The 27,398-nt window shown below is 44.0% G+C and overlaps 8 protein-coding genes across 8 annotated transcripts; 4 read left to right on the plus strand and 4 right to left on the minus strand.

The window, feature by feature from the left end:
* Positions 1-481: 481 nt before the first annotated feature.
* On the minus strand, positions 482-1,309 carry Bfra_001854 (putative translation initiation factor protein; the record flags this gene model as incomplete). The annotated part of the gene is made up of 1 exon (XM_037332279.1): positions 482-1,309. The coding sequence occupies one exon, from the start codon at positions 1,307-1,309 to the stop codon at positions 482-484; it is 828 nt and encodes a 275-aa protein (XP_037196433.1).
* A 231-nt stretch (positions 1,310-1,540) lies between these two features.
* Bfra_001855 (putative mitochondrial inner membrane protease subunit protein) lies at positions 1,541-2,242 on the plus strand (the record flags this gene model as incomplete). Its single annotated transcript, XM_037332280.1, has 2 exons — positions 1,541-1,999; positions 2,066-2,242. 2 exons carry the CDS (start codon positions 1,541-1,543, stop codon positions 2,240-2,242), a joined length of 636 nt encoding a protein of 211 aa, XP_037196434.1.
* A 387-nt stretch (positions 2,243-2,629) lies between these two features.
* On the minus strand, positions 2,630-4,753 carry Bfra_001856 (putative vacuolar protein 8 protein; the record flags this gene model as incomplete). The annotated part of the gene is made up of 7 exons (XM_037332281.1): positions 2,630-2,961; positions 3,016-3,765; positions 3,817-4,062; positions 4,111-4,224; positions 4,405-4,525; positions 4,576-4,661; positions 4,723-4,753. The coding sequence occupies 7 exons, from the start codon at positions 4,751-4,753 to the stop codon at positions 2,630-2,632; spliced, it is 1,680 nt and encodes a 559-aa protein (XP_037196435.1).
* Positions 4,754-8,070: 3,317 nt separating this feature from the next.
* On the plus strand, positions 8,071-16,373 carry Bfra_001857 (putative gtpase activating protein rga6 protein; the record flags this gene model as incomplete). Its single annotated transcript, XM_037332282.1, has 11 exons — positions 8,071-8,313; positions 8,433-8,556; positions 8,617-8,766; positions 8,817-9,429; positions 9,869-10,065; positions 10,294-10,634; positions 10,685-10,729; positions 10,781-11,087; positions 11,144-14,368; positions 15,384-15,668; positions 15,811-16,373. The coding sequence occupies 11 exons, from the start codon at positions 8,071-8,073 to the stop codon at positions 16,371-16,373; spliced, it is 6,093 nt and encodes a 2,030-aa protein (XP_037196436.1).
* A 662-nt stretch (positions 16,374-17,035) lies between these two features.
* Positions 17,036-18,229, minus strand: Bfra_001858 (putative nmra-like family protein; the record flags this gene model as incomplete). The annotated part of the gene is made up of 6 exons (XM_037332283.1): positions 17,036-17,116; positions 17,165-17,334; positions 17,389-17,578; positions 17,635-17,821; positions 17,918-18,120; positions 18,182-18,229. The coding sequence occupies 6 exons, from the start codon at positions 18,227-18,229 to the stop codon at positions 17,036-17,038; spliced, it is 879 nt and encodes a 292-aa protein (XP_037196437.1).
* A 1,361-nt stretch (positions 18,230-19,590) lies between these two features.
* Positions 19,591-21,412, plus strand: Bfra_001859 (putative mfs multidrug transporter protein; the record flags this gene model as incomplete). The annotated part of the gene is made up of 3 exons (XM_037332284.1): positions 19,591-19,943; positions 19,997-20,300; positions 20,351-21,412. 3 exons carry the CDS (start codon positions 19,591-19,593, stop codon positions 21,410-21,412), a joined length of 1,719 nt encoding a protein of 572 aa, XP_037196438.1.
* A 1,100-nt stretch (positions 21,413-22,512) lies between these two features.
* Positions 22,513-23,843, minus strand: Bfra_001860 (putative ribosomal protein 35 protein; the record flags this gene model as incomplete). Its single annotated transcript, XM_037332285.1, has 2 exons — positions 22,513-23,270; positions 23,324-23,843. 2 exons carry the CDS (start codon positions 23,841-23,843, stop codon positions 22,513-22,515), a joined length of 1,278 nt encoding a protein of 425 aa, XP_037196439.1.
* A 170-nt stretch (positions 23,844-24,013) lies between these two features.
* Positions 24,014-24,995, plus strand: Bfra_001861 (putative 50s ribosomal protein l4 protein; the record flags this gene model as incomplete). The annotated part of the gene is made up of 3 exons (XM_037332286.1): positions 24,014-24,097; positions 24,149-24,272; positions 24,322-24,995. 3 exons carry the CDS (start codon positions 24,014-24,016, stop codon positions 24,993-24,995), a joined length of 882 nt encoding a protein of 293 aa, XP_037196440.1.
* Between the last annotated feature and the right edge of the window lie 2,403 nt (positions 24,996-27,398).

Here is a 27,398-nt window from a genome sequence, read left to right on the forward strand (position 1 = left end):
GAAGGAAAGGAGGAGGGGGAATAGATATAGGGAGGGATCCGGATATGTAAATTTAGGTTTGGGGTTGAGGTTATTGAAATGCTGTATTTTCTTGATTTTCCTTCTGGATATGGAAATGGATTCTCCAATTTCCATCGAATCTAATCCGATCTACCAATTCCTTCTCAAATATCGAAATATTTTCAAGTGGTATAATTTTCCAAAAGTCGCCAGATTCAGAGATATCCACCTATCTTTCTATCTATCCCTTTACAAGTGCTGGTGACGGTTTGCATGGGCCTCTTTACTATGCATAGGTAGATATTACCACAAAGGTAGTGCTGTACTCATGTAAAATGATACATGTTATTTCGGATGAAGATGTTGATTTTCTTTCAAGGGTTTGGAGATCGAGGTGTAGAGATCTTTTTTATCATATGATGATGTTTTCCATCATGTTGATAATCTAGCTCTGAGATTTATTTATCTATCAGCTCTTAATTCAATTGGCGGCTTCCAATTTCACATCTTCCTTACTACCCTCTCCGCTCTCCTCTACTTTCTCCCCACCCCCCTTCCCCCCATTCCCCTCCTCCTTCTTCCCCTCCCCCTTCTTCCCCACCCTCCCCTCAAAACTCAACACGGCCATCCCCAACACCTTCCCCTCCATCTTCACCCTCTCCCTCGCGCCCTCCACCCCCGCCACAAACTCTCTAATCCTACTAATCACCCCCTCCGCCTCCTCCACCGACGCCTTCCTCCCCTTCTTCTTCCCCGCCAAAATAACCTCCACCTTATTTCCCCTCTCCAAAAACCCTCTCATCTTCTCTAACCGATGTCCCAAATCATTCCTCTCAATCGCCCAATTCATCTCAATCGTTTTCGTGACCGTCCCGGGATTCTTACTCTTCTTCACCTCCTTCTTCTTCTGAAACAACTCCCTCTTATTCACAATCCGCGCAATGGGCGCAAGCCCCTCGTCCGAAAAGGCAATTATCTCCAACATGTGGGTTTTGAGATCTACAGAGCGGAGAATCTGCGCGGTGCGAACAGGAGGGTCGAGTTTCCCTTCGGCATTTTTGAGACGTAGAAATGGAGCGGTGATTTCGGTATCCCGCGGAAGACGCTGTTCGGCGACGGCGGTGGAGGTACTTTTGAAGACGCTGCGGGTTTGGATGCGGGTTTGCAGGTAGGAAGAGGAGGAGGAAAATATGGGGGTGTTGCGTAGAAGGGATGTCGATGCGGATGTCGATGTTTCGATAGGGAATCCCGAGAGGAATACCCGACGGAGAGCAGAAGCTGCATTGAAGACGCAGCGGGGATTCGTCATAGTTGGTAATCGTATAGATGGGGTATGAGACTGTGATGAAGCTTGAGAGAGCGTGCGTTGTAGATGCCAGACAAGAAGAATTTATTGTTATGCTTGATTATGTAAGCGTGTTCATTCTGCATCGTCATATCACGGGGAAACAAAATATTCTATATCTGCGAACGATTTACAGCCCGCGCAAAATTACATATTCAGTAGATTACGTATGTAACTATAAAGAAAAAGCATGTCATGATATTTAAAACACTCCTCCGACCACTCCCCCCTCGCCTCCTCCATCCCTATCCCATCTCCAACCACGGTATCAACCGGCGCATCTCCCTCCTCCCGCGCTCTATTAGTATCAGCGCCAGAAAAGGAGGAAGCGAAAACCCCAAACACGCCTCGCACCCCCTGCGCATTCTAACCTGGACGCTCAAATCACTCTTCATCTACCACCTCTTCCACACCTACTTTTATTCACTCGAGACGGGCTCTGGACCCTCGATGCTCCCCACCATCTCCGTGTCCAACGATTGGTTTCTCATTTCGCGTGCGTATCGACGCGGGCGCGGCGTCCAGGTTGGCGATATCGTTTCGTTTGAATCGGTGGTTGAGCCTGGTCAAAAGGCTTTCAAGAGAGTTTTGGGCTTGGAGGGGGATTGTGTCATGATGGGGACGCCGGGGAGTGGGGAGACTCAGATGATAAGAGTGAGTTATTAAGGCTTGAAGGCAAAGCGAGGGGATGATTTGAGGGGAAGGGCTAATGTTTCATAGATTCCTGAGGGACATTGTTGGGTAGTGGGGGATAACTTAGAATGGTCGAGAGATTCGAGGATGTTTGGTCCGATACCTATGGCTTTGATCAAGGGGAAAATCATCGCTAGAGTACTACCATGGAGCGAGAGAAAATGGTTCGAGAATGATTTGCAACCAGTGGCAGATAACCGTTGAAACTTTGATATAGTCACAAAAAAATCACAAAGTCGTAAGAAGTCAAATAATCACGCCTGACTGACCGACGTCATGTGAGAGTTCTGACTATTTCGAGCAATGACTGGATTTGGATATCATAATGTCCTATCTAATTACATGAATAACAACTAAAGTTCCATATCGCTGTAATAAGTTGTTGAAGGGAGACGTCGTGAAAAGATATATTGTAATGACAGGAACCTCTGAAGGTCTGTCATGAAAACACAGGAATAAAAGTAGTGCAGCGCCCCCCATTCTGCCAATATGCTCGCTGCAAACTATTATGCCTCTGATTGTACTCCTAACACCGTGCCCTACCCATAGCTAGATGCAAATAACAAAAAAATCTTTTCTTGTGCAAGCCGCTCAACCTTCGATATGGGATGACTTCCCACCTTGTCCGAGTAGTTGTAATGATCTTTGAGCAAGTTGAATAACTTCTCCTTCCCCATCTTCTTCGCCTTCGTCGTCGGACTCAATTTGTTTATCGGAAATAGTCTTAATCATTTGTACAATCTCTTCTGATTTTCCAATCAAGCTTATTAATTTTTTGTCCTCGGATTCCAATAGTTGTAACAATGTCCAGATTGCGATGTGTTGGAAAGTCGGATCTCCGCTAGCGAGGAATCGTTTTAGATAACCGTGAATACCTCCGAATGGTTCTGTCCAGGCTTGAATGAAGATAGAGTAGTCGCCGACTATAATTAGTTAGCATTGAAAACTTCAAGAATGATCCCATAATTAAAACTTACCCTTGGACGACAAATTACCAAGAGCTGCAGCACTATTGCCTTGGACTTCAATACTCGGGGAATCTGTCAATGGAATAAGGACATCGAATACACCCAGGTTGAGAAGTTGAGTCTTAAGATCGTCACTTAAGGCCAATACAGCGATTGCAGCAGTCATTTCCGATTGAACACTAAGGGCGACCTCCAGAACAAGTTGTTTGCATTTTTGAACAGCTCCGGCTTGTAGAACAAGCTCCTTGTTTCGATCAGAACTAGCAGCAAGGTTGCGAAGTGTCGATATGGCGTGGCATTGAATTTCTTCATTATCGGTGGAACCTAGTAGATCTACTAATGGTTTTAGAAAGCCGGCATCAATAATTGGAGATTCGTTTAATGGATGTATCGATATGTTGCGTATGCAAGCGACAGCAGAAAGTATTAATGGTAGATAGGAGGATTGTAAAAGTCGTAATAATGGAGCTAAACCGCGAGCGCGCACAATTTCTAATTGATACTTCTCATCAGAAGCAAGATTTCGTAAGGCCAAAGCTGCTTGACACTGTACTTTAGGTGAGGAGGAATCCATCAGGTTCACAAGGGATTGTATGAGTCTATTCTCGTTCAAGGCGAGCTTCTTGCGGTTATTAGCATCAACAGCGATATTACTCAAAGCTGTTGTACAGTAGTATTGTACATCTACATCAGAAGACGAGAGGAGTTGTACGAGTACGGGTATGGCACCAGCATTAACCAGCTGCTGTCGGTTCTCATCTAAATGATGTCAGTGTTTGTAAGTGCTGCGTCGTGAAGGTTACTGCTTACCAGAATGTGTCATGTTCAATAAAGCGCCAGTAGCATTTCTCTGCACACGCATATCTTTAGATTTAGCTAGACGAGTAAGAGGTCCCAATGCCCCCGATCGTGCGATCTTGGCCTTGTTATCCTCGTGTGTTGCCAAATTGGTGATACAACCGACCGCGTTACATTGCACCTCGACATTTGGGGACATCATCTGTCTGATGAGAGGCGTAAGCCCCCCAAGAAGCACGATTGCTACTTTGTTCTCCGCTACACTCTTTGTTAGCTTGACTCATATCACAGGGGAACATAACCTACTGTTAACTGCCAAATTTCCAAGAGCTGCGCTAGCCGCTCGTTGTACCTCGATATCGGGACTTTGCAGAAGGAAGAGTATCGGCTCGAGGGTGTCTCTATCTACTTCACGAACATCTGGAAGGCGTCAGTAATAAATCCCCTGCACTGACGATAATCTAATCCCATCCGCCCTGAAGAGCCGCCATCCAAGTAGTTGCATGCGAGGCGGACCACTATTTATACAGGTCATGCAGTTCGCCCGAGTCCAACACTGTGTACTTGCACCCATCCAGGTATATATAAAAAAAGACGTACCTCGTTCCGTTATCTCAGCAAACGTTAAACTAGCACTTCGCTGAAGGTCGACATTATCAGAAAATACCAGTGTACTCAAAGCTCGTAGAGGTTCCCCGGAGAAAAAGTCGGTCTCGCCGCGCTGGATGATCATTAGACATCGAATTTAATGTTAGTCTAGGCTTTTCTTACATTCTCTAGGTATTGTAAAAGGTCTGCCACCGCTTCTCTTTCGCTTTCTGCCAGCACTGGCTCATACAAGCCATCTCGGGATTTACCTGCACAGTCCAAAGATAAGTAAATAATTCCACAAGATATGATTCTTTTTTCAACGCATACCTCCGCAGCAAGAAGAGCAAACACCTCCCATTTCTTAATGTTGGTCCCGTAGGACTGGTGACTGTCGATCGTAGGGTCGGGTTCGAATTGTTTTTGTTGGAATGAAATGAAATGAAATGAGGGCGATGAATGGAACAAAGCGAAGCTATAGGAAGGGGAAATGGCGTCAATTTCGATTTCGGATTATATTAATGGAAGGCTCGATGGCCATTCGTCAGGGAGTAGCGATGTGAATTAATGAATTGATCTGGATGTTGATAAAAGGAAGGAATGTTCGAGGATTGAAGATTGAAGATTGATGAGTCGAGTTTGAGTTTGAGTCGAGTTGAGTTGAGTTGGCGGGAAGCTTTTTGGTTTTCTAACACAGCTTCGGTCTTTCACTTTCCTTAGGTAATTGTACACCACCGCCGGCTTGTACACGCTACATGCTACAGAAGGCTACACACGGACCATGGGCCTATGTAGTGGACTATGCCGGAAAGAGAAAGGTCGAGGAATGATAATACAAGGATCCTTGTTCGAGCTTGTTAGGTTACTTATTAGGTAGGAGGTGGGAAGGAGACTACTGGGTGCGTAGTTGACTTTCTTTAACCTTGGAACCTGTGAATGATGTGTGTTTGAGGTGAGGAGAAATGAGTGAGGCATGAGTGAGGAGTGAGGAGTGAATGTTGGATTTGGATGTAATTTGCTACCGTCTCATGAACAATTAAACGACCGTACTGAGGCACGTACGCCAACAACCTCACACTCTTCTCGCCAGAACCAACAGGAGGAGTGGTGGTGACTGGCTCTCTTGGTATCGTATCTCGGTCAGCAGCATCAATCAACATGTACCGCTACATCTTGGATTTGGTAGATCCCCTGCGAATCTCCAGCCTCCTCTTCCCGCAACGAAAGAAAATGGAGCCTCGCGGCTAAAGGTGACTAAAGATATCCAATAGATAGCGTGAACGATATGCTCGGGAGGTTTATCTCTGTCGCTATCGGTATAGATAGTTAGGTACGGAGCAGCGACGAGAAGAATGGAAAACTCTTCCATTGGAGAATGACCAAGTGTCTCAGATTTTGTATATAAAATCAAGTTAATAAGTTAACAAACATACTGCTATACCTAGTTACCCAGTAAGTAATTATAGAACCACTTTCACTCTTCACTCCTGCTCCTCATCCGATGATACCATGTGGTCACGTCTTCATCTCTCCCCATCCTCGACATCTCAATGCAACAACCATTTATTCTTTGCTCCCTGAACCTAGGTAGTGCGCTCGTAAGGCTATCGATTCAAATAAAGATCAGAATGTCAACACAACACAACACAACCCAACCCAACCATGCACAAACAGCATAACATTCACGTCTTGACAACTCAATTGCTCAAGATGAGAAAAACCCATACACAAAACAACACTCGTTATCCTTGGATAAACAACCCTTCGATTCAATGAAAACCTTTCCAAATCGACTTATCACGTATCCACATTCAATTCTGGTACACCACTCTACGAAGTATCCATTTACACCGATATTTTGCCCCAATAAAAAAAAGATGCAAACGCATACACCCACTTGAAGCCTCACCAACAGAACCAATGGATACGGCATGGTTAATTCTCGAAGCCGGGTACCGATACAGCAACAGCGAACTGTTTGATATCGACGTGTTTCCCTAGTGATGGTTCTAATTCTCAAAGATCACCGAGGTGGATGTACAGAGGGGTTTCACTCATTGACATCTTCCACTTCAGATTATGCAAGATACTGAAGTTATCCTGTCATTGAGCAACCTGGAGATAGCCACCATTCTATTTATTTTCCGAGGCAGATGCAGGTATCTTCTTAGCCACAGAAACTCTCAAATTCGAGTTCATGCATGTAGGTCAAAGTACAGGGAAAGCAACTTCAACGAGCATTGGTCATCCTAGAAGAGTAAGATGAGTGAACGCTTAGGTATGCTGCTATTCAAACGGTCTCTTCATCATTCCAGAGGGGATCTTGGGAGGATTTATTCTAGAAGATTGTTCTAAAGCTACTTCAGAGCTTGGAGTCTTTTTAATTGAACTGCTGGAGTTTGATAATTTGCACTTGTGACTACGAATACTCGTCCCACCGAGGTTTAGATAAGATAGAGGCAAGCCCCGTCCCATCTTTGAGATATCCCAATCGATAGAACCATATCAAGTCAAGCTCATGCCTGGGGCGACGATTTTTTTCTTTCTTGCGAAGAGATTTTCAACTACTTCGGTGCGAGGTATGAGTTGGCATCGTGAGAAAATGTCTTTGCATTTCAAAAATGGTGTAGTAAGTGGATACTCAAAGGACTAATCCGGGGAAGAGAACCGAGCCTTTCATGGAAATCCGAAAAGGGATCAATAGACCCAGAATGATAACCGAACATGATGTACCGTATAGATTTGATTCTTGATATATATATGTACCGAGGGATTCATGATAGGAAGATCGAGCTGCTTCCCCTTAAATAGTTTTATGCAACTTACGGTTATAGTCTTTGGTCAAAATCTGGTCATCTTTGGGGTCCTCTTACGTGAAGGCTTCCAAGTTGCTTCCACTCCATTAAGAAGAGCTAGACGCGCGCTGTGTGTATGTATACATTTTTAGCCATCTGGAAAGATGACGAAACACTCAAGGTTCCCCTCAATCTCGAATAGGAAAGATGTTGACATCTATCTATCTGATATCTAAGTATCGGCAACCTCGCAACGAAGGATGGATAAAATGATTGCTCTATTAACAAATATACTGGCCTGGTAGGCAATACTCGAACAAGTATCTAGTGCGATGATGAAGGGGTAACTCTCGTTATTCGTGCACACACAGTCGTTTGCCAATAAGTTGGGTTTGCTCGAATATGTTGACTCGAAGCAGGTAGATCAGGAAAGTTGATTGAGTGATGATGCTCCGCTGGGCCACTGTCGTGGAGGCCTTTTCGCACCGCTCTAGATGATCTTGATCGGTGAATACCTACCTACCCACCTGGGCAGCTAGATGTATTTCATTTCGATATCAGACTTCACACACTTCAAATATTACGGTAAATAAAGTAACACAACAATGCAGAAGCTGAAACAGGTCAGATTTTGGCTGATCATATATATAAAATTCCCCAGAAAATCTGCCCCACCTTCGTGACTTTTGTTCTAGCTTTCAAAGTTCAACCCACCATTTCCAAGCTTTGCGACTCAATATCATCCATCTTCTCACAGTACAACATACAGCCTTTCTCATGATTCACACTTCAATTTAATTCTTCTTGAATTTTCGGCCAACTTTATCTTTGTCCCTCGCCCCAATATCAATGTGCTCCCCACGAATTGTCCCAAGCATAATCCATGTCTAATATGGCAGAAGAGATGCAGCCAGCGGCGCCCAATCCCGCAGACACCTTCACATCACAACCACCGGTTGTCGCTAGACATGATCACGAGTCGCGCATAGCTCAACCTTCAACATTCCTCCTTCCAAGAGTGAAGGTCGCCGAGATGCAGCAAGAAAAGCCGCTGGAAGAAACGCCGCAGGAAACGCCGCAGGAAAAGCCGATGAGTGCGCTCGACAAAGAGCAGCAAAAGGGTCTGGTAAGATAATTCCCGTTATCGCTTGTTCCATCAGGGTGGTCATATAAAGTCATTCATAGGATACTCGTGGGGGTTTGTACTTCGAGTATCACACGGGGCTGACGTACTTAATTCAACAGAAATCGATTCGAGATTTCCTCAAGCGCCGTACAAGTTACGATGTTTTACCTCTTTCCTTTCGACTTATCATTCTAAACACCGATTTACTTGTCAAGAAGAGCTTGACTATTCTTCTACAAAATGGTATACAATGCCCCAGGCCATGTTAGATCACATCTCGTCGCTGATCTCTGAACTTTATAGGTATCGTTTCAGCCCCGCTATGGGATTCGCACACCTCAACTTTTGCTGGTCTTCTTACGACTTCGGACTATATAAATGTCATTCAATACTACTGGCAGAATCCGGAAGCTCTCAACCAAATAGACCAATTCAAGTTGAGTAGCTTAAGAGGTAGGGTTTACGACTAGGGTCAGTTGAGCGTCATGCTGAATGAATCACAGATATTGAAAAGGCAATTGGCGTACTACCTCTGGAGACAGTATCGGTACATCCTGCACGACCTCTTTATGACGCCTGTCGACAGATGTTACAAACCCGCGCCCGCCGTATTCCACTGGTTGATGTCGATGACGAAACCGGAAAAGAGATGGTGGTTAGTGTAATTACACAATACCGCATTTTAAAGTTTATTAGTGTCAATGTCGATGAGACGGAATTCCTAAAGAAAAGCGTTTCGGAACTCAAGCTGGGAACATATGGCGACTTACAAACCGCAAATATGGACACCCCAGTGATCGACGTCATACACATGATGGTCAAACACAGCATTTCGAGTGTTCCCATTGTTGATAAAGATTTACGAGTTCTTAACCTTTTCGAGGCTGTTGATGTAATCACAATTATCAAAGGTGGAGTATATGATGGGTTGACGTTGACTGTGGGAGAGGCATTGGCAAACAGAGCAGAAGATTTTGCAGGGATTTATACATGCAGCGAGGAAGACAGACTAAATTCGATCTTTGACACGATCCGAAAATCTAGAGTGCATCGATTGGTGGTCATAGATGAAGAGCAGCATTTGAAGGGAGTGATCTCTTTATCCGATATTCTGCAGTATGTACTCCTACATGGAGAAGACGACGATTGAGCCTGTCCGATATTGGCAATGATACTACGGGGACGGATGGGCGTTGCATAGCGATTTGGCGTACAGGCACAAACCTGATCTCACTGGTCATAAAATGGCCACAAATAGATGTGATTGGGCGATTTATTCATATTCGTTAATACCATTTTATCGACTGCGGATTAGGGATAACATGGCAAGTTTGGGGAATGGCTTGTGAATATTTTATGGATGATGGGCAGTAACGTACTTACGATTCAGGAAATTTATCTTTTTTATAATGTTTCGATGGAATACTGTGCATTTCTAAATGACTGAAAGATGGAACAAGTTTTTATGGAGTTAACATTCTGGAAGTCGGGATTGACTTTGAACGAGTTTGTATAGTGGTTCCCCGAGTAGAAATTTAACAACAGTCTGGACTAGTGGATCAGATGTGAGCTATGGATATTTGAGATGCTATACAGGTAGTTATCTCAAATCGATTTCATCCTTCAATGGAATTCAATCTTTGAGTCATTTCGATTCTTTGGTTGAGTTCAAGAATCAAAAGCTTCTCGTTGATTTGCACATCCTCGCAGTCCCTCGTTGGGGTCATCACTCAAGTGGGCTACCAAGTAATTGTAAGTCGCGACTTCTTCTTTTGTTGAATGGAAAATCGCACCTACCCAGTAAAACGTTTTTCCTTATGCAAGAACAATCTTCCTGAAGGTCAAATCTGTAACTTTTATTGGTACCTCAAGAATGTTTCGCAAAGAGCCTTTTAGTACACAAATGACAAGCAACAATTGTTGATTGTCTAGGAGTTATCTAGACAATCAAAATGCGACCTAATCGTCTCAATTCTAGAGCATCATCAGCTACGTTATCCCTCAGACGACAGCAAGATATCGCAACCTTATTCGCAGATGAATCTAGTATCGCTCAAAACTTACTACGAGGTCAAGGTATCCCTATCAGAAGAGCATCTATTAGAGTACTTCCATCGGATCCAAATATTTCCTTAGCTTTGACAGGGGATGGCCCTTCGATCGCCGACGAGCCTTCAGACGTAGTGCAGCGACCGAGGATTCGACGTGGTCTTTGCAGCAGTAATACCTGGACTTCCTCGAGTGCAGGGGGTGAGTCTGAAAATGACGACTCGGATGATCGCACCCATTTTATAGAAGAATTCAATCGACTAGCGGATAAGGTATGCAAGCAGATTGTTCTAGCGTGGAGAAGAAAGCTGATGATCTTTAGCACGGCGTACGAAAATTTATTCCCAGTGAATACGAGGATGTTCCTGTAAGTTGGCTATTACGTCCGGTAATCTCAAGTACTTACTGGTAGAATCAGTGTATTGAAGATGGCCCTGACAAACACGGTAACTGGTTGTCCAGAAAGCTCTTCAGGCGGACTTCCTCATCTCAGACGCCCGTCGTTAAATCCAAGAAAGCAGAACGACGAGATCTCAAGAAAGTGCGAAGCATTAGCGATTCGTTACGGCTGAAGGGCAGAAGAGACTCTCTCAGGGATAGAGATCTGGTAGAACTTGTTCGTTTGTGCGGATCAAGTCTGTTATACCTCCCAGCTGAATATGCTGCGAGCAGCTTAACTTTACCTACTTGTATTCGTGCTACAGCCCAATATTTGATACAACATGGTATATTACGAATTACATTCCGCTTCACTTTCCCTCGTGCGCTAATTGACGTGCAGCTCCTACCACCCGCGGCGTATTTCGTATACCAGGATCTCAACACACAATCGGCCTCATTTATGAACATTATTGTTCAAAAGGAGACGAAGGACATATTGCGGGAACAGTAAGATGTCCGACTTTACCAGACCATATAGACTGCGATGTGCATGATGTTGCATCTGCGTTCAAGAGATTTCTCTCTGGTATCCCTGGTGGTATTTTGGGGTCGCTTCCATTGTTCGACGCCCTCGTCTCCATCCAAACACATCTTAGGGGTGATCCAGAAATGACACGAACTAAGCATAGTAAGGTTCGAGCGAGACTTATTGCTTTGTCTATCTCGACTTTAAGGTCAACATATAGGCGGGAACTTATCTGTGCAGTCCTAGGTCTACTCTGTATGGTTGGTCGTGCAGCAGAGACAGCGCGAAGGGAAGACGATCGGGGCAGGCCTCTTCCTACTTCAGATCTTATGGGCTATAAACCATTAGGAATTGTTTTTGGACCCCTACTTGTGGGCGATCTAATGGACAACTACAATATTCGCTTGGCCAATGGCCACGGGAGTTTGGTCCTCACTCCTTTGAGTCCACCAAAAACTAAGAAGGAAAGGAAAAAACATAAAAGTGCAGAAGGTGTAACTTTCAATAATCTGGTTGACAAAATCAAGGTTGCCGGCGAAATTACAGAAATGCTCATCACTCATTGGCGTGATGTAGTTCGCCATATGAAGAATCTAGAAGCCCTCACAGCCGTTGAGGGAAGCAAAATTATGGGTATTCGGGGGAGGAAACCGCCCATTTTACGTCCTTCAATGTCAGAATCCTTCTCCTTGCGGAGGCCTCCCGACTGGACATATGAGAAACCCAATAGGAATGCTGACAGGAATCAATCTCCAACGCCACCACAGCGTAGACCCTCACCTCGTTCGTGTCCAAGGCATAGCAGCGGAGATACTACTGAACAGCAGGCACTTGATGACTACACGGATCCCTTGCAGTTCGATGCCCTATCAGTTTCAAAACAACGATCACGTCAAAGGTTGTCACTAGGAGAAGCTCTTAAAAGCGCAAAACCTTCAAGTGCTCTTTCCACAGCTCTGGTAAAGGAGCATCCCGATGAAAATGATTTTGAAGATAGTAAGCTGAGTTTCAAGCAAACCCCACAAAGTGTTGGGCCATCTTCATCTACGAGAAATGGAAAGGAAAACAATCAAAAGAGTCCAGCCATAGAACATAATACTGAACTTCGTGTCAAAGGTATTGTTCGAAGGCTCGAGAGCGAGTCTATTGAAGCTGAGGATCTGTTACCTGTCAGAGATCCCAAAGACTTGGGACATGATAAGACATTGGACGCACAATCAAGCCCACTATCACTAGACGCGCATTCGAAGAAGATCAAAACGACTAGCTCATCTTCTCTCCTACATGATAGCAATCAAAAATATATGCAGTTCTCTGCGTCAAGCCATCATGATACCCCATCAAACAGAGAAAATCATATCAGATTTGCGCCAAGCACATCATATGCCCAGGATGTCAAAGATTTTCGAAGGCGCCAAGGCTTTACAGGCTCTGATTACTCCAAGGGAAATAGCCCTAAGGATCCACTTTCTCAGGTCTCACATGAGGATGATCTAGCATCCTTAGCTGTGCTGGGACAGGCCCTGGAATCTCCTGGTATATTTATGAAGTCCAAGGTAAAGTCGATAAAGTTTACCGAGAAATCTGATAACCCGACGAAACATGATTCAGGTATGGATTTCCATGAGAAAAGAGAGGTGGAGAAACCTAGCACACCAAGCTTTTTACGTCGCCAACTATCTCGCCAGAATGTTTCTGATACACCAAAATTCGCAAAGGTTCATGGGAATGATGACCGGTCTGGCATTAAGAGCAATGTTTCGCGAAAGACTGATTCTGCTGTGCCTGTCATCACAACTTTAGTGGAGCCCCAGGTTATCCAGGCGAAAGCAAGAGCTTCTTATGAAACGGCTTCACCTGCTACCTTGTCAAAAGTAGCCTCGATCAGAGAAATGTTTCGAAAGCGGAAGTCCGACAGCCGATCATCAAAATCATCCGAAGATAACCACAAGAGTGAACCTTCTAGGCCAGTCACAGAGTATCACACGGAACCCCATTCGCGAAAGATTCCCACTCCCGAGCCTACTCGAACACCCAAGAAGGTCAGTGTTAGGGCCATGGCAGAGAAATTCGATACTGTGAAGGCAGCACCTCCTCTTCTATCGTCACCAGCCCCAGCAAAATCTTCTATACCAGTACCTATAGCATCGGTCGACAATAGAAGAGGTGAGGGTGTTGTTTCGCCTTATACTATTAATCCGCCACCATCGCCAACAAGATCAATTGCATCTTTTAAATCTGGAAAGTCTATTCGTTCTTTCCGTAATACGGGCTTAGCTCAGCGCTTTCAGCAAGCTCAAGAACATCCATCGCCCACCAAAATGCAAGCCCCCAAGAGAGTCTTGAGAGATTTCGTACCAGACCATATCCCACCACCAGTTATAGTTGAGAATTCTCACGAGGACTCTGTAACTTCATTGAGACGTCCTCTTTCTACTTCCAGTTCTCTCACCGTTCCCCTGAAGCCAGTGGGTCATCAACCACCTATGTCAATTAGACAAGCTGGAATGGATGGCGCATATAGTAGTATTGGCAATTCTGATATTTTGTCTTTGACATCATCAGAATTTGAAGCTGCACATAATTTTCTACAATCACAATCGCAACTTGCTCACGATACAACGCTTTCAAAGAATACTTTGACTCGTGGTAACACAGTCTTACACTCGCAGATATGCAGTCTCCAACAACAGGTATATGAAAAAACTGAACAAGTACGGCAATTGCAACGACGATTTGAAATAAGATCCAGCTCTGATACTGAGCATATCAGTTTGACGGAACAATTGAGAGAATCGAGAGAGGAAGTAGAGATGTGGCGAAGAAGGGCTGAAGCAGCCGAGAGAAAGTTAGAGTTGATGGACATTATTAGAGCTAGAAATGATTCGAGGATGGAAGAGCAGCGAGGACTGATCTACCAGGCTAAGGGTATTCAAGCTGAGGATAATATTGTCTCGCATGGAAGGGGATATAGTGTTGACGGTGGTACGAGGAGACTAATTTTGAGACGGAGGATGACTGGTACGATGAGCTCGGAAGATAGCACCGGGAGCAATGGTACAGTTGTTAGAGAGAGGAGTGGAAGATACGAGGATGGAAGTGAGATTTGTATGGACGTTAATACGGACGGAGTTATACATAATGATTGGGCAAATCAGACACTTTCCATCCTGGATGGTTTTAAAAGTTGGGAGGACTGATGAATTGTATTTTTGCTTTGAAATTCTCTTTTGGTAGTTGACAGGAAAAGCGATGAAGTAAAAAAGGGAAAGGAGCGATGGGCGATGCTATCAGAAGGACCCATAGTTTGATTTCTGCTTGTATTATTTATGTTCATGTGTTCTTAGAATGAAAGAGACAATGAAATAGAACGTTGGGAGGAGAGTTGTCAAATATCATTCGGATGAGACGGAAGTTAAATTATTCATTTGTTTTATAGATGGACATCAGACTGGAATAGCGAAATTCATATATTAGATATGGATATAGCATTCACTTGAAGTTTTGTTATTCTTGTTTCATTATTATTCTTTACCATTCGCTTTTCAAAGGCTTAAATCTTAGTTCTCGCTTACTCGAACCTTTAATTTTTCTTCCTTTCGTACAATTCAAATAATTGAGATCGTGGGAGAAAGATCCAGATCGATCTTCCGACGTCTTTGATTTTCTCACAACACAACACAACATCATATTCGCACACAAACAATTATCTATGAATGTTTAGCGGTTACGACTTCTTTCGATTACTATTCCCTTCGATCATATCCTTTCAACAACGCAGAGGTTTTTATTTTATAAATAAGAGACGTTCTGCGCGAGAGGGAGGAAATTTGGTATACGATTTTACGGATTTCTACAGTTTGTCGGATTTTTAGATTTCTGAATTCTGTGAGGAAGTGACACTGTCGATATTTTCATTGTCGAAAAAGAAAAGAGGAAATAGGAATTTGGGACTGATACTGATATCGACGCCGCATCGAACTATTTATACCGATTTACTTCTTGTCGATCCTGCATCTTGCGACTTTGCAGATTGGGAGAGGAGAAGATACAAAGATTGCGAATAAAGCACCAGTGGTCAGTCTGATCTGAGTATATCTTCAAGAGGATACAGAGACACAGACCGAAGAGGAGAAGATGACGAAGAATACGATGGCGGTTACGGGGAGAAAGGTTTCTTTTGGGAGCGTGCCCGCGGCTGGGCGGGAGGGGAGTGGGAATGATTATTCGGAATTGGATAGGATGAGAGAGATTAGCGATCGAGGGGTTGGGGAGAGGAAGGAGAGGGAGAGGTTGTATCGGGAGGAGATGGAGAAGAAGAAAGAGGACGGAAAAGAAATTGAGAAGGAAGAGAAAGTGTGGGTTCATTGGGAAAGATGGGGACTTAGTGTTTGGTTGGGTATGTCTTTCTTTTTGTTTTCTCGGCTTTGATCTTATTTCATTCGACTTCAGTGTGAAAATTCACTTCAACGAGTTTTTTTGTCATTCAAAAAATTCATACCGAAGATGGAAGAATCAAGCTAACCCGACCATCTACCCAGTCATCTTCAACATCCTCTTCGCCATCCCCGTCGCATACCTCATTGCCAAATATGCCATTCCGGCTCCCTGGCGCTGGACGGTATTTATCCTCTCTCACCACGCACTACTCGCTTGTGCATATGAGTTCGCGATGGATGTGCAAGAGCGCATGGTGGGAATGGCGATTAGGGAAGCGGAGGAGGAGAGGGAGTTGGAGCAGTGGGATGATGTGGTTGCGAAGTTGGAGGGGGTGTTGGAGGAGAGTAGGAGGAATAGGAGGGTTATGGAGGGGGTGGTGGAGGGGATGGGGGCGGCGGGGGATGAGGAGGTTACAGGAGAGGAAGAGATGAGGAAGAGGGATATTGATATGGCGAGGAAGAGGGTAGGGGAGAAGATTAGGGAGTTGGAGGGGTGGGAGAAGAGAGGCGTTAGGATTGATAGGGGACTTTTGAGGGCGCTGAAGAGGGAGAGACATGAGTTGTTGCATGAGACGACGTGTTTTTCGAAGGCGGATATGATGGATGAATGGATGGGGAAGTCGTGGAAAGAATTGTGTGATGCGGAGGGGGTTTTGGAGGATTAGATGTAGGGAAATGGGGGGTTTATTGAAGGGCCAAAATGGTTGGCGAGGGTGGGGGGTTTACTGAATTTGTGGATGAATGGATGGGTATGGAAATGGGGAAAGAAAAGTTTGTGCTGGAGAATGAGTGGATGTGTTTGATATCGAAAAGATATCTCTACTGCATGCAGTAAACAGAAGATAGATCTGGAGTAAAGTTCCGTAGATTGCTCTTCAATCAACCGCGTTCTCTCAATACATGTAAAACTCTTGCACGCATGTGAAAAGCTAAGCCCTTTACCAAAACCTCCGATTAAGCTACGCGCGATAGTCTGCATTTGTTTGGGACAAGATTAGATTTCAAGTTTCATATTTCACGCTTGCTCTCAGCATCAGCATCGAAGTTCATAGAATAAACGTTATCAGTCCTATTCATCCTCCATTGTCACACACCCATCCCACCCATCCAAGCCTAAGCTCATGTACATGACAAAGTTTGTTGTCTGGATTATGTAGGAAGTAATTTGATTGGACATAGATTGTGCATTTTATTTTTGTGGTTGGATTACTGATCGTAATATAGATTTGTGAAGCACATACAAGCAGAATCGACCTTAAATTGCCATCACCCCATTAGGGGGCTTCCGCTGCACTGCCCACCATACACAAATGTAACCCTAAGTGCTTCATGTACCTATCAAAGGCGACCAGTCTTCCTTCCTGACATAATCTACCCAAGTGGCCAATTTGTAACAATCTGGGAGGTACTACTAGTGTGTTAGTAGGAGTCCTCTGAGACAAACCATAATCTTTACCTCTTCCGTCTGTACATGCCTCACACTCATTAACATTGATTCTTCATACGGTAAGGCCTCAACGAATTCTGTGCTAGCAACGGCAGTATCTGAGGGAAGCCCATAGCTCGATAGTCGCTTTGCGTGCTGCTCCGAGGAAACTTGCTCGAATCTAGCTTTGATACCGAGTTCTGTGCATGATATTAGGTACCAGGGCTTCGAATTTAAAATAAAAAAAGACTTACCGTCAGCCCATGCCTTGAATCTTTCTTCTTCTGGAATCGGTTCTTCAAAAAGCACAACCTGTCTTCCAAAGAATTTCTTCCCTCCCCTCAGGACTTCTCCAATTGCCATTCCTGTGTCCCCAGCATCGGAGCAAGGAACCCTAATGTAACCTGAATATGGCATTGAGAGTACAAATGATCCATCTGGCGCCTAATCATTCTTCTTGTAAGCCACCCCATCGAAGCCTAGAAGAAACAAGAACAAACCTTATAAGGACCTAAGACCATTGAATACCTGACCCAGTTTTGAAAGTAGAATGCGACAAACACCTCTGTAGTTTTTTTCCACAAAATCGGATAATTCTCAGCCAAATCATGTCGGATCAGTGCTTTAGCGTTATATGGTAAGATGTTTTGAAATTGACGTCCAGCTAATGTCCTTCCATCGGGTAGACTACTCAATATATAATGTTCGAGGTGAGGAAGTTTGGAAGCAATCCGATTAATAGTCTTGGCTTGAGCTACCTCAACATCAAGTGAGTTTTGTTACCAGAAGTTAGTGATAGCAAATATGGCATGGGCTCCGGATAGAGCAGCCTTGATGGAGTCAGGAATATCATAATCGGCAGAGATAACTTCGGCACCACTTTTGGATAGAGCTTGAGCGTATGGCTTTGTAGGTTCACGGGTTACGGCCCGCACTCGGTAAGTATCAGAAAGATGCTTGAGGATATAACGGGTTGTGGGGCCGCCCTTGAGTCAGGATTGTTAGTATGCTGCACTGAACTTAAGGGGTATGTAAGAGTGAATGTACTTGTGCACCAGTAGCTCCAAGAACAACTATAAGCTTCTTATCTGTCATTATGAAGTATATTCGAGAGTTATGAATTGTATCAAACCTTTTGAGCTTTCTTGACATACAGGTAAATGATGAAACAACTCCCCTCCCTGCCAGGCTATACTTTGTCTAATGTAAGAGAGCACTTATTCATCAACACCTTAGGCACCGTGAATTGATTACTGATTCAAAACATGCCCGTTCACGTATGGCATTTTCAGTGGACAAAGAGCACTCCAGTAAATGCGGCAAAACAAAGCATGACTTGCATGTGATCCTAGTCCTAGTGAAGATCACTCTCCGGATACTACTCCGTAGGTACTCATCCTATTACATAAACTATTTGGATTCAAAGTATTCGTGTGAATGAGTATGCGAGACCAGACGTGGCTCTTCAGATCATCCTCCGGTGAGGATAAGATCAACCACATGTGCCATAGCAAAAGCGATTATTATACTCCTGAAGCACCTAAGTAGGGACTCTTTATGAATGAGACCCAACTCGGGTCCATAGGTCTGGAGGAAACGAAATCAAATTTTGCAGGTTGATGATATTACATGTGTGTTGTTTTCTTGTTGGACTCCGTGCTTTTCATGAAGCTCCGGTGGCTTGATGTGGCAGATGCTAGCGTATTCGGGTGTGCTAGCACTATTATAGCTAGCGTCATATTTTTCGGAGATCTTTCCCCACAAACACCGATCAATTTTCTAACCTTACTCTCACCTCATTTTCGATATCAGAACAACAAATATTGAATACCCAAGTGGAGATCAAGGGTGTCAAGGGGTTCAAGAGAATACCTCAGAAAAAGCAATGTGCATTCTTCGAATAGAAGACGTCTTTGACAACTCCGCGGAATACTCAATACTCTATCATTTATCCAATTGAATACAGCCAAATGCTGTCCCTTTTAAATGTTCAGTGTGTGATTAATCTTACAATATCACCTAACCCCGATACTTTGTCAGATTTTAGTCCGACAAACATCTCCGAAACCCCATGAAGTCACATTATCTCCTGCAAACATTGCGCAGAGACGCGCCTAATTATCCAACCCTTGGGAACGTACCTTGAAAGAGTACTTCCAAGCCTTCATCTGACCCTATCAATACCAACAAGAATCGCGAAATGCTTCGGGTTATTGAGCAGTTATGGCCGATCCAATTCATTCATACTCCTTTTGCTTTCAAATCTGGCACGGAATCATACCGTTCGGTATTGTACATTTCAAGCAGGCTGGAAGCACCCTTGCCATGTCACAGTCTACTTATATAGCGGTATAAGTCTTTCGTACTCCCATATTTCATAATCCTCATCAACCTTGATCTTCTCAAGTTTGTCTACACCTTTCATTCTCATATATTGTGAAAGCTGTGACTCTACAATGTCGTCAACTACAGCACCAGCTGTTCCCTCCACAATAGCTTCTTCAGCCCCATCCATAGATGACAAGCCCCAAAGACTTGAACGATCAGAAGATGCCTTTACAACAGATTCAGAGAAAGGCCCAGTAACTACCAGTCCACCACCTGAGCCTGAACAAGTGAGAACAGTTACTGGTTGGAAATGGATCGTCATTTGTGTTGGGTTCTATGTCGCTACTTTCTTATACGGCTTGGATAACACTATCGCTGCTGATATTCAATCTGCTGTCCTTGGAACCTACGGTGATATTTCGAAGCTGTCTTGGTTGGGTACAGGTTTCCCGTTGGGTTCCATTGCTACGATTCTTACTATGTTAGTATTCCTTATATGTAACATGATTATGCAAAAACTAACTCCATTGCTAGTGGTAAGGCATATAGCACTTTCAATGTCAAGTGGACCCATGTCGTTTCAGTCGTTATCTTCATCGTCGGCAGTGCTGTGTGCGGTGCGGCGCCTAACATGAATGCACTCATTGTTGGAAGAGTCATTGCCGGTGTAGGAGGAGCTGGAATGTATCTCGGAACCTTGAACTTGGTCGCCATCAATACTACCATTACAGAACGTCCTCTCTATCTAGGAGGTGTTGGTATCACCTGGGGTCTTGGAACGATTCTTGGTCCTGTCATTGGAGGAGCCTTCGCAGATTCAGGAGCAACCTGGAGATGGGTCAGTACTCTATCTTAACATTAATCTACAGAAACTAACTATCCACTTAGGCCTTCTATATCAACTTAGTCATCTTCGCTATTGCCGTACCAGCTCTCCTCTTGATCCCTTCATTCGACCCACAACCAGATCTGGATGTCCTTCACAAAGTTAAGCACGTTGATTGGATTGGAGCTTTGTTAAATGCCGGTCTCTTTACTTCATTCGTCATCGCTCTTACCTTCGGTGGCGCCAACTGGCCGTGGAATGATGGACGCACCATTGCCACATTCGTGTCCTGCGGTGTTATCTTCATCCTTTTCGCAGTCCAGCAACAATTTTGCATTTTCACCACACCCGAAGATCGATTGTTCCCAGTACAATTCCTCAAATCACGAACCATGATTCTCCTATTTATCTGTACCGCAGCAGCAGGAACAGCACTCTTTGTTCCGATCTTCTACATCCCCCTCTTCTTCCAGTTTTCTAAAGGAGACGATGGTATTCAAGCCGCTGTCAGACTCATGCCGTTTATTGTCCTTTACATTGTAGTCGTCATGTCACAAGGAATACTCATGCCAAAGATTGGCTACTACTGGCCATTCTTCGTCCTCTGGGGTATGTTTGCTCTCGCTGGAGGTGCCGCAATGACTACAGTCACCACCTCTACAAACGCAGGCTCTATCTATGGCTGGAGTATCCTCATCGCTATTGGCTGCGGTATGATTACTCAAGCCTCCTACAGTATCGCCCCCGCTATCCTCGGCCGTGATGGTCGTGGCCAAGAAGTCCCTGCATCCATTGGATACATCAACGTAGCTCAAATCGGTGGTGTCGTCATTGGTCTCTCAGTCTCCGGTACAGTCTTCCAGAGCACAGCATTTAAAAATGTCAACAACGCGTTTGCGGGCGAAGGCTTCTCAGCAGACCAAATCAGAAGCGCCATTGCCGGATCGCAAAGTGCGCTATTCCAAAGCGTATCTCAAGAACTAAGAGACAAAGCCATTGAGGGAATCGTGCAGGCAATCGACAAAACTTATTACTTGGTTGTAGCTGGTGCGGCATTGACGTTACTATTGAGTTTCTTGTTGAAGAGGGAAAAGTTGTTCATGGAGATGGCTGTAGGTGGATAAATGATGCGATACGATACGACGGAACTTAACGAGCTGGCGAATGAAATGTGCAAAGGGAATGGGATATGCGAATGGGCATACATTCGAACGGACTACATTGCATTGCTTGTTGTTATCAGGATCGACCTAATACCACAAGCTCTTAGGGCTGGCGTTTTAAAATACATATGGGGAATGGGATTCATGCGTGCATTTTTAAGATAGATTAAGACGAGACGTAATTAAGAATTTATAGAAGTCGTTGTCCGCATATCTCGCTTGAAATTTGTTCGTGTTGCTCTCTGTCCCTGTGTTGTATCTCTGGCTGGGTAGGTATTTGCAAATTCCATCCAGCAAAGTGCCAATTCATTCTACGATGCCATGTAAAGAGACGAGAGTGGCTCGCTAAGATCAGCAAGTTCAAAATAGATGCCGGAAAGGAAATTCAACCAATTCGACTCATTACACAGAAGCACACTAGATAATTTCGAGGATAGGACTAACTCCCAGTGAGTTGACACCCCGACGTGGAAGCTCTGAGCGTATCAACTGACGTATGGGCAAGTCTAACGAGTTTATACCATTGTAGTTTGTAAGAGAATCTGGAAATTCTACACATCAGCCTAGAAGAGGCAAGGACCCTTGTTGTAGAAAGGGGAATGAATGAATGAATGATTGAATGATTGATTGATCGGTTGATTGATTGGATTATATTCGAAGTTTTTCGAGAAATCGAGACGAGAGGAAGAAAATGGGCTAGAATTACTTTCTCTTTCTACGGTGATCTCGTTTTCGTAACTCAGATACCCGTCTCGCCAATCTGGTTGACGAGGGTCTTTGGGTCTGACAGGTGAAGGAAGACCCTTGACCCTTGAGATTGCCTTCTCGCGTGTCTCTTTCGAGATGTCAGACTAGATCATGCTACTTAATAAGTTAATTCAGACGAGTAGAGAGTTTACAACCTCGTGTTCGTTCAGTCAAGATACCTAGGTAGATGTAGACTTGCGATAATTCAGAATAGTCTCAGTCATACTATGCAACAGATATACTCAGCTCGAGTATCATGGAGAGCAAAATCAGCAGATATTACAAATATGATACATTTTTAGCTATCATAAATATCATCTCCTCAAAGACTTATACTTATCACTAGCATGACGTGCCTCCCAACCTCTAGCCTTCTGTTTTGGCTTGAGTGCTGGAATTCTCGTTCTCTTGAACTCTATATCCCATCCTTCGATTCCTGCTCTCTGCATAACTCCCTTGGTACCCTCATCCCATTCGCTTCTGAAAAGCCCCAATCCTATGGGTTGTACATCATGTCTGTCTTTGAAACCCCTGAGGTTGAATCGATCACGTTGATATAATTCTTTGAGTGCCGCTACATCCAGAACTTGTCCGGGTTTTTGCTCTAATACGAATATTGAGTACCGGTGATATGGTGATCCCTTTTGCGCAAATGGTGGTAGCCATGGTAAGATCAATTGGCTCTCTGGGTCTGCTCTGGATAGCGGTAACGAATCTTGTACCGGTGAAATTGGAATGTTGGCAGCAAGGTAATGGCATCTCGTGTTGAAGTGATCATTCTCTACATTTGGAACATCTGCATCCACAACCACAACACTGACGAGTCTCTCCCCTTTGTCGAAAACCTGGACCTTCAATCTAGCCGGGAATTCACTGACTCTGGAGTCTACGTAATCGCCCGGTTGAACATTACGTGCTTGGAACGCGAGACGAACTTCGGCGGTAGGTTCGAAATGAGGGAGAAGATCCGGGACAATCGAAAATTGTTGTAGACGTTGGACAATTATTTTACGTTGATATTCGCGCCACTTTCGATCTGCTAGGTAGCGGTAGATTGGTTTGTTCATATCGCCTGAGGATTTTAGTAATGCGAAAATGGAAGATACTCTGCAATTATCATCATACCTTCACCATCTTCGAATCGCTTCTTGATCAAAGGATCATTGATATCTGCTTGGATCTTCAAGTACTCCAAATATCTCTTTATACTTTCTATTCTGGTTTGCTTCTGCTTCTCACCCCCGCTAGCTGATGCATCCTGCGCCTCCAAGTTCTTGAGCCGTAATCTCTCCTTCGCGATCATCTCTAACTTTTCCTCTCTATCCGCTTGTAAGACCTTTCGAGCTTCCTGGAAACATTGATATGGTAATTGTTCGAAAGGGATATTGGCGGAAGTCTTCAGCGCTGCACGACGACGTCTTGATCCTATGGGCATAATACCCTGCCTCATCAATTTCCTCTCATTTTCTGGTCTCACAACAGTTGCCGGGTCGAGACCAGAAGGTGCTGCTTCCTGAGCCGCAGCTTCTGCATTGAATGTCGTGGAGCTCGTAAACGTTCGTATTGATCTTGCAGATAGATATAATGACGGAGCATTCTGTAGGCATCGTGCCATGGGCCTTACGGCCTTCTGACAAGGAGGCATGGTGATGTGGTGCTGATATGTGATGTTTCGACAAAATTATCGAACGCCATATCAAATATTGGCGGGACATGCCGAAGAATTGCCGAGGAAATTTAATTTTGGCCTAGCCTCGCCGAAATTCATCGAAATCAACGACGACAGCGACCCTATAGGATTTAAGTCACTTAAATATGGCGACGAAGGGACTTCAAAACTTTACGAAAAGCTTGAATGCTTTTCGCACATCAATAAATAGTGCTAGGGATCCTCTGACAGTATGTTGTTTTGATTGGAGATTGAGAAATAGAGTACTGATTTTATTGTAGCAATGTCTAGCACCACAATTTACGAGGACAATGGCAACAGAGGCGCCATTACCGTCCGGTATCTCTCAGGAATATGAGCCTAGCATTCTCACACAAACATCAGATATCATATCTGACCCTTTCAGTAAATATTTTATGCCAAATATCTCGATCTATCTATTAACACCCCGCAGACCCCCCAGTCCTAACGACCATCTACAAATTCCCTACTATGGAACCCGTTCGATTCGAATCCTACCCAAGTAAACACCTCTACCTCCCTCTCCGTCGAGATCTTCTCCATCGCGCTGTAGTATTCGAAGGCGACAACACCCGTCAAGGAACTGCATCCTCTAAAACTCGCTTCGATGTCCATGGTTCTCATCGAAAGATTCGCCCGCAAAAGGGAACTGGTGGTGCTCGTCTTGGTTGGAGACAATCGCCATTGATCGTTGGAGGAGGAAAATCATTCGGTCCTCATCCAAGAGATTTTGGAACTGACTTACCGAGAAAGATGTACGATATTGCGTGGCGGACGGCGCTGAGTTGGAGGTATAGAAAAGGACAATTGATTGTCTGTGAAGATGGAATGGAATTCGAGCACCCAAAGACCAGATATGCGAAGAGAGTCTTTGAAAATTTGGGATGGAGCAAGAATAACGGAAGGACGTTAATTGTGACGGGTGGTTTCAGGAAGAACCTGTCCAGCGTCGTGAGCAAAAATGATGCGACGGTGTTGGATGTGAACGAAGTGGATGTCAAGGATTTGTTGGAATTGTCAAGGGTTGTGATAGAGAAGAGCGCATTGGATCAGATATTGGAAGAGCATCAGAGTGATCTCGTGAAGAAGATTAGGAGTGCTGCGTGATGAATGAGCTATGATAATATATTTGCTCTTCTCTTGTGTATAGAGTATTGTACGAAAAATGTAACAATTTCTAGATGAAACCACAATACTTTGCTCGAAAGTGTATCTATTGCTCAAGACACTGATTTGTATCTCGCATGCTTCTTAATGCAATATAGCAGATTGCAGGTAATATGAGATTTGCCAACAAGTCAATATTTCCAGATAGCTGTATGAATGTTTGAATTCTGACATCATCTTTGGAGCGGAATCGCTCAAGTGAGCCTTCTTTCATTCTTCGCCGAATTCAATATGAACTCCAATTCTACTGCCAGCTTTTTTACACCTATCTACCATTCTGTTCATGCACATTAGACTTATTTTCCCCATAGCTTCGGCGTAGAATCATACACTTCTATTCATCTCTCTATCTGTTATTGTTTTGCAGAGCAATATCTCGTAATGGACTTCTCTGAGGGGACTAAAAAGTATCGAACAAATCAACAGGCTCCGATTCTTAACTCTATATGCTCTCATTCAGATGCCCATACGATGTGGCATCTGGATAGCTAAAACATCATTCAACACTTATTGGGGTTCAACGGGGAAATTGTAACCAAGTTATGAGATTTTGTTGCCTAAAAGCAGGTTTACGAAGCAGCTAGTTTGAGTTATCTTGAGCCTCAGACAATATCAAGCTGGCTGGCGATATGTTGACAAATTATTTCATAAAATTAATGGCATTAGGTTAGAGGTGGCTTCTCAAGTGCTATACATTTACATCAAAATGGGACCAGACGGTCGATCGTGCTCATTCGAAGATATATTGCATTTATCAGTGTAAATGTAAATGATTCTCTCTGCTCTTTCATCAAATAAATCAAGGTTTCCCAACTCAACCAGTAGCAGCAACCCTTCACCAATAGAGGTTTTCCATTGACTAATGTCAAGGCAAGCTGTCTTTTTAAAAACTCACTACGAAGTTCATATGCTAATTGTAATCACGTCTTGGTAAATCAATAATTTGACCACACGCAGAGATATTAACACAAATCCTTGTATCCTAATGATATCATCACAAGGCAATACAAGTGAATGGGGGCAGATAAAGAGTTGTTGAGTTGGCATGCGCTTTTATTCGTAATGTTTTCCTAGAAGACAAGCTTGATCGAGTTTCGGAGGAAACTATAACATACAGCCTGCTTGTTTTGCATGGGGGCAGAGGAAAAAGGAATCCATCATTGAGCTGCAGACGATCTTCACAAACACACAGCAAGGTAATCCTGGGAAAGAAAGAACGGTTCAGGAAGAGGATGAGGGTGGGACTGCAATATACCAAGTCAGTTTGTAAGGAAGATCACGTCTCATTAAACCACAGCTTTTGTAAACTGATGTAGCTGCTACAAGATTGAACAAATGATGGCCAAATTAGTGCTTGTTTTTATTCAGACCCTGACAAACAGAACATATTCATCTGCTGGTAAATAAGCCAGTAATGAGACCTAGGCTCTACCAGCTGGGTTTCAAATTGCCATCTCTCTAAATATACTATCCAAATAGATAATACTGATAAAATAGAAATGTTTCTAACGATCACAAAGACAAATGTGCATGCTTTTATCCTTCTCATCCAGGAAACCAAACCGACTTGCTATCCCAACAAAGAAGAGGCGAATTTGTCGAAGCCACTCAGTTAGACATTGCCCCAATTTACTGCCACCTTCATTGATTTTGTATCATCTTACCTCTCAGGGTCACTGACTATACCTATATATCAGCCTTATTAATATTTTCCCCTGAAATATGATATGCTGGAGAACCTCGATGTCTGAAAGGATGTAGGGTTCGAACCTAGGTCAGAATTAAGGGTGGACTCCATGTCAAAATAAGTTCGGGAATCAAAAATCGCTCAATTTCAGATAGCAGTCTAGATATCGGCCACTACCGGAAAAGGGAGGATTCCATTTCATGAAACTCTCTGCCGAAATCCGAAACATGATTTGGGAATTGACAATTGAACAGCGACTGGGTACGCACTTACTCATCTTTGCTTTAGTCATTGAACTATGCCTTTGCCCCAACTTTCCTCTAGACCCTCCGAAAGGAACTTTTCCATGCTCGAATTTCTGGTGGCAAGTGAAAGTGGCGATTCGGTTAATTGGCTGTTACTGTGCAGGCTTGCTAAGTTATCATTTAATGGTCGAAGTCCGATTCGCAAGGTATGAGCAGCTACACAACTATATAACCTATGATTTTGTTGCAGACGTTCCAATAGCCCTACACATTTGCCAAGAATCAAGAGACTTCGCAATGGGGCATTATGAGCTGGCGTTCGATCATAGAGGAGCTTTTGCCCCTGTCTACTTCAATTTCAAGCTAGACATCCTCTACCCTCGTGCTAGCTGTAGCAAAGTGCAGCTTCGT

This window comes from Botrytis fragariae (genome assembly GCF_013461495.1).
Source record: "Botrytis fragariae strain BVB16 chromosome Unknown tig00000006, whole genome shotgun sequence".
In the NCBI taxonomy this organism is placed as follows: domain Eukaryota; kingdom Fungi; phylum Ascomycota; class Leotiomycetes; order Helotiales; family Sclerotiniaceae; genus Botrytis; species Botrytis fragariae.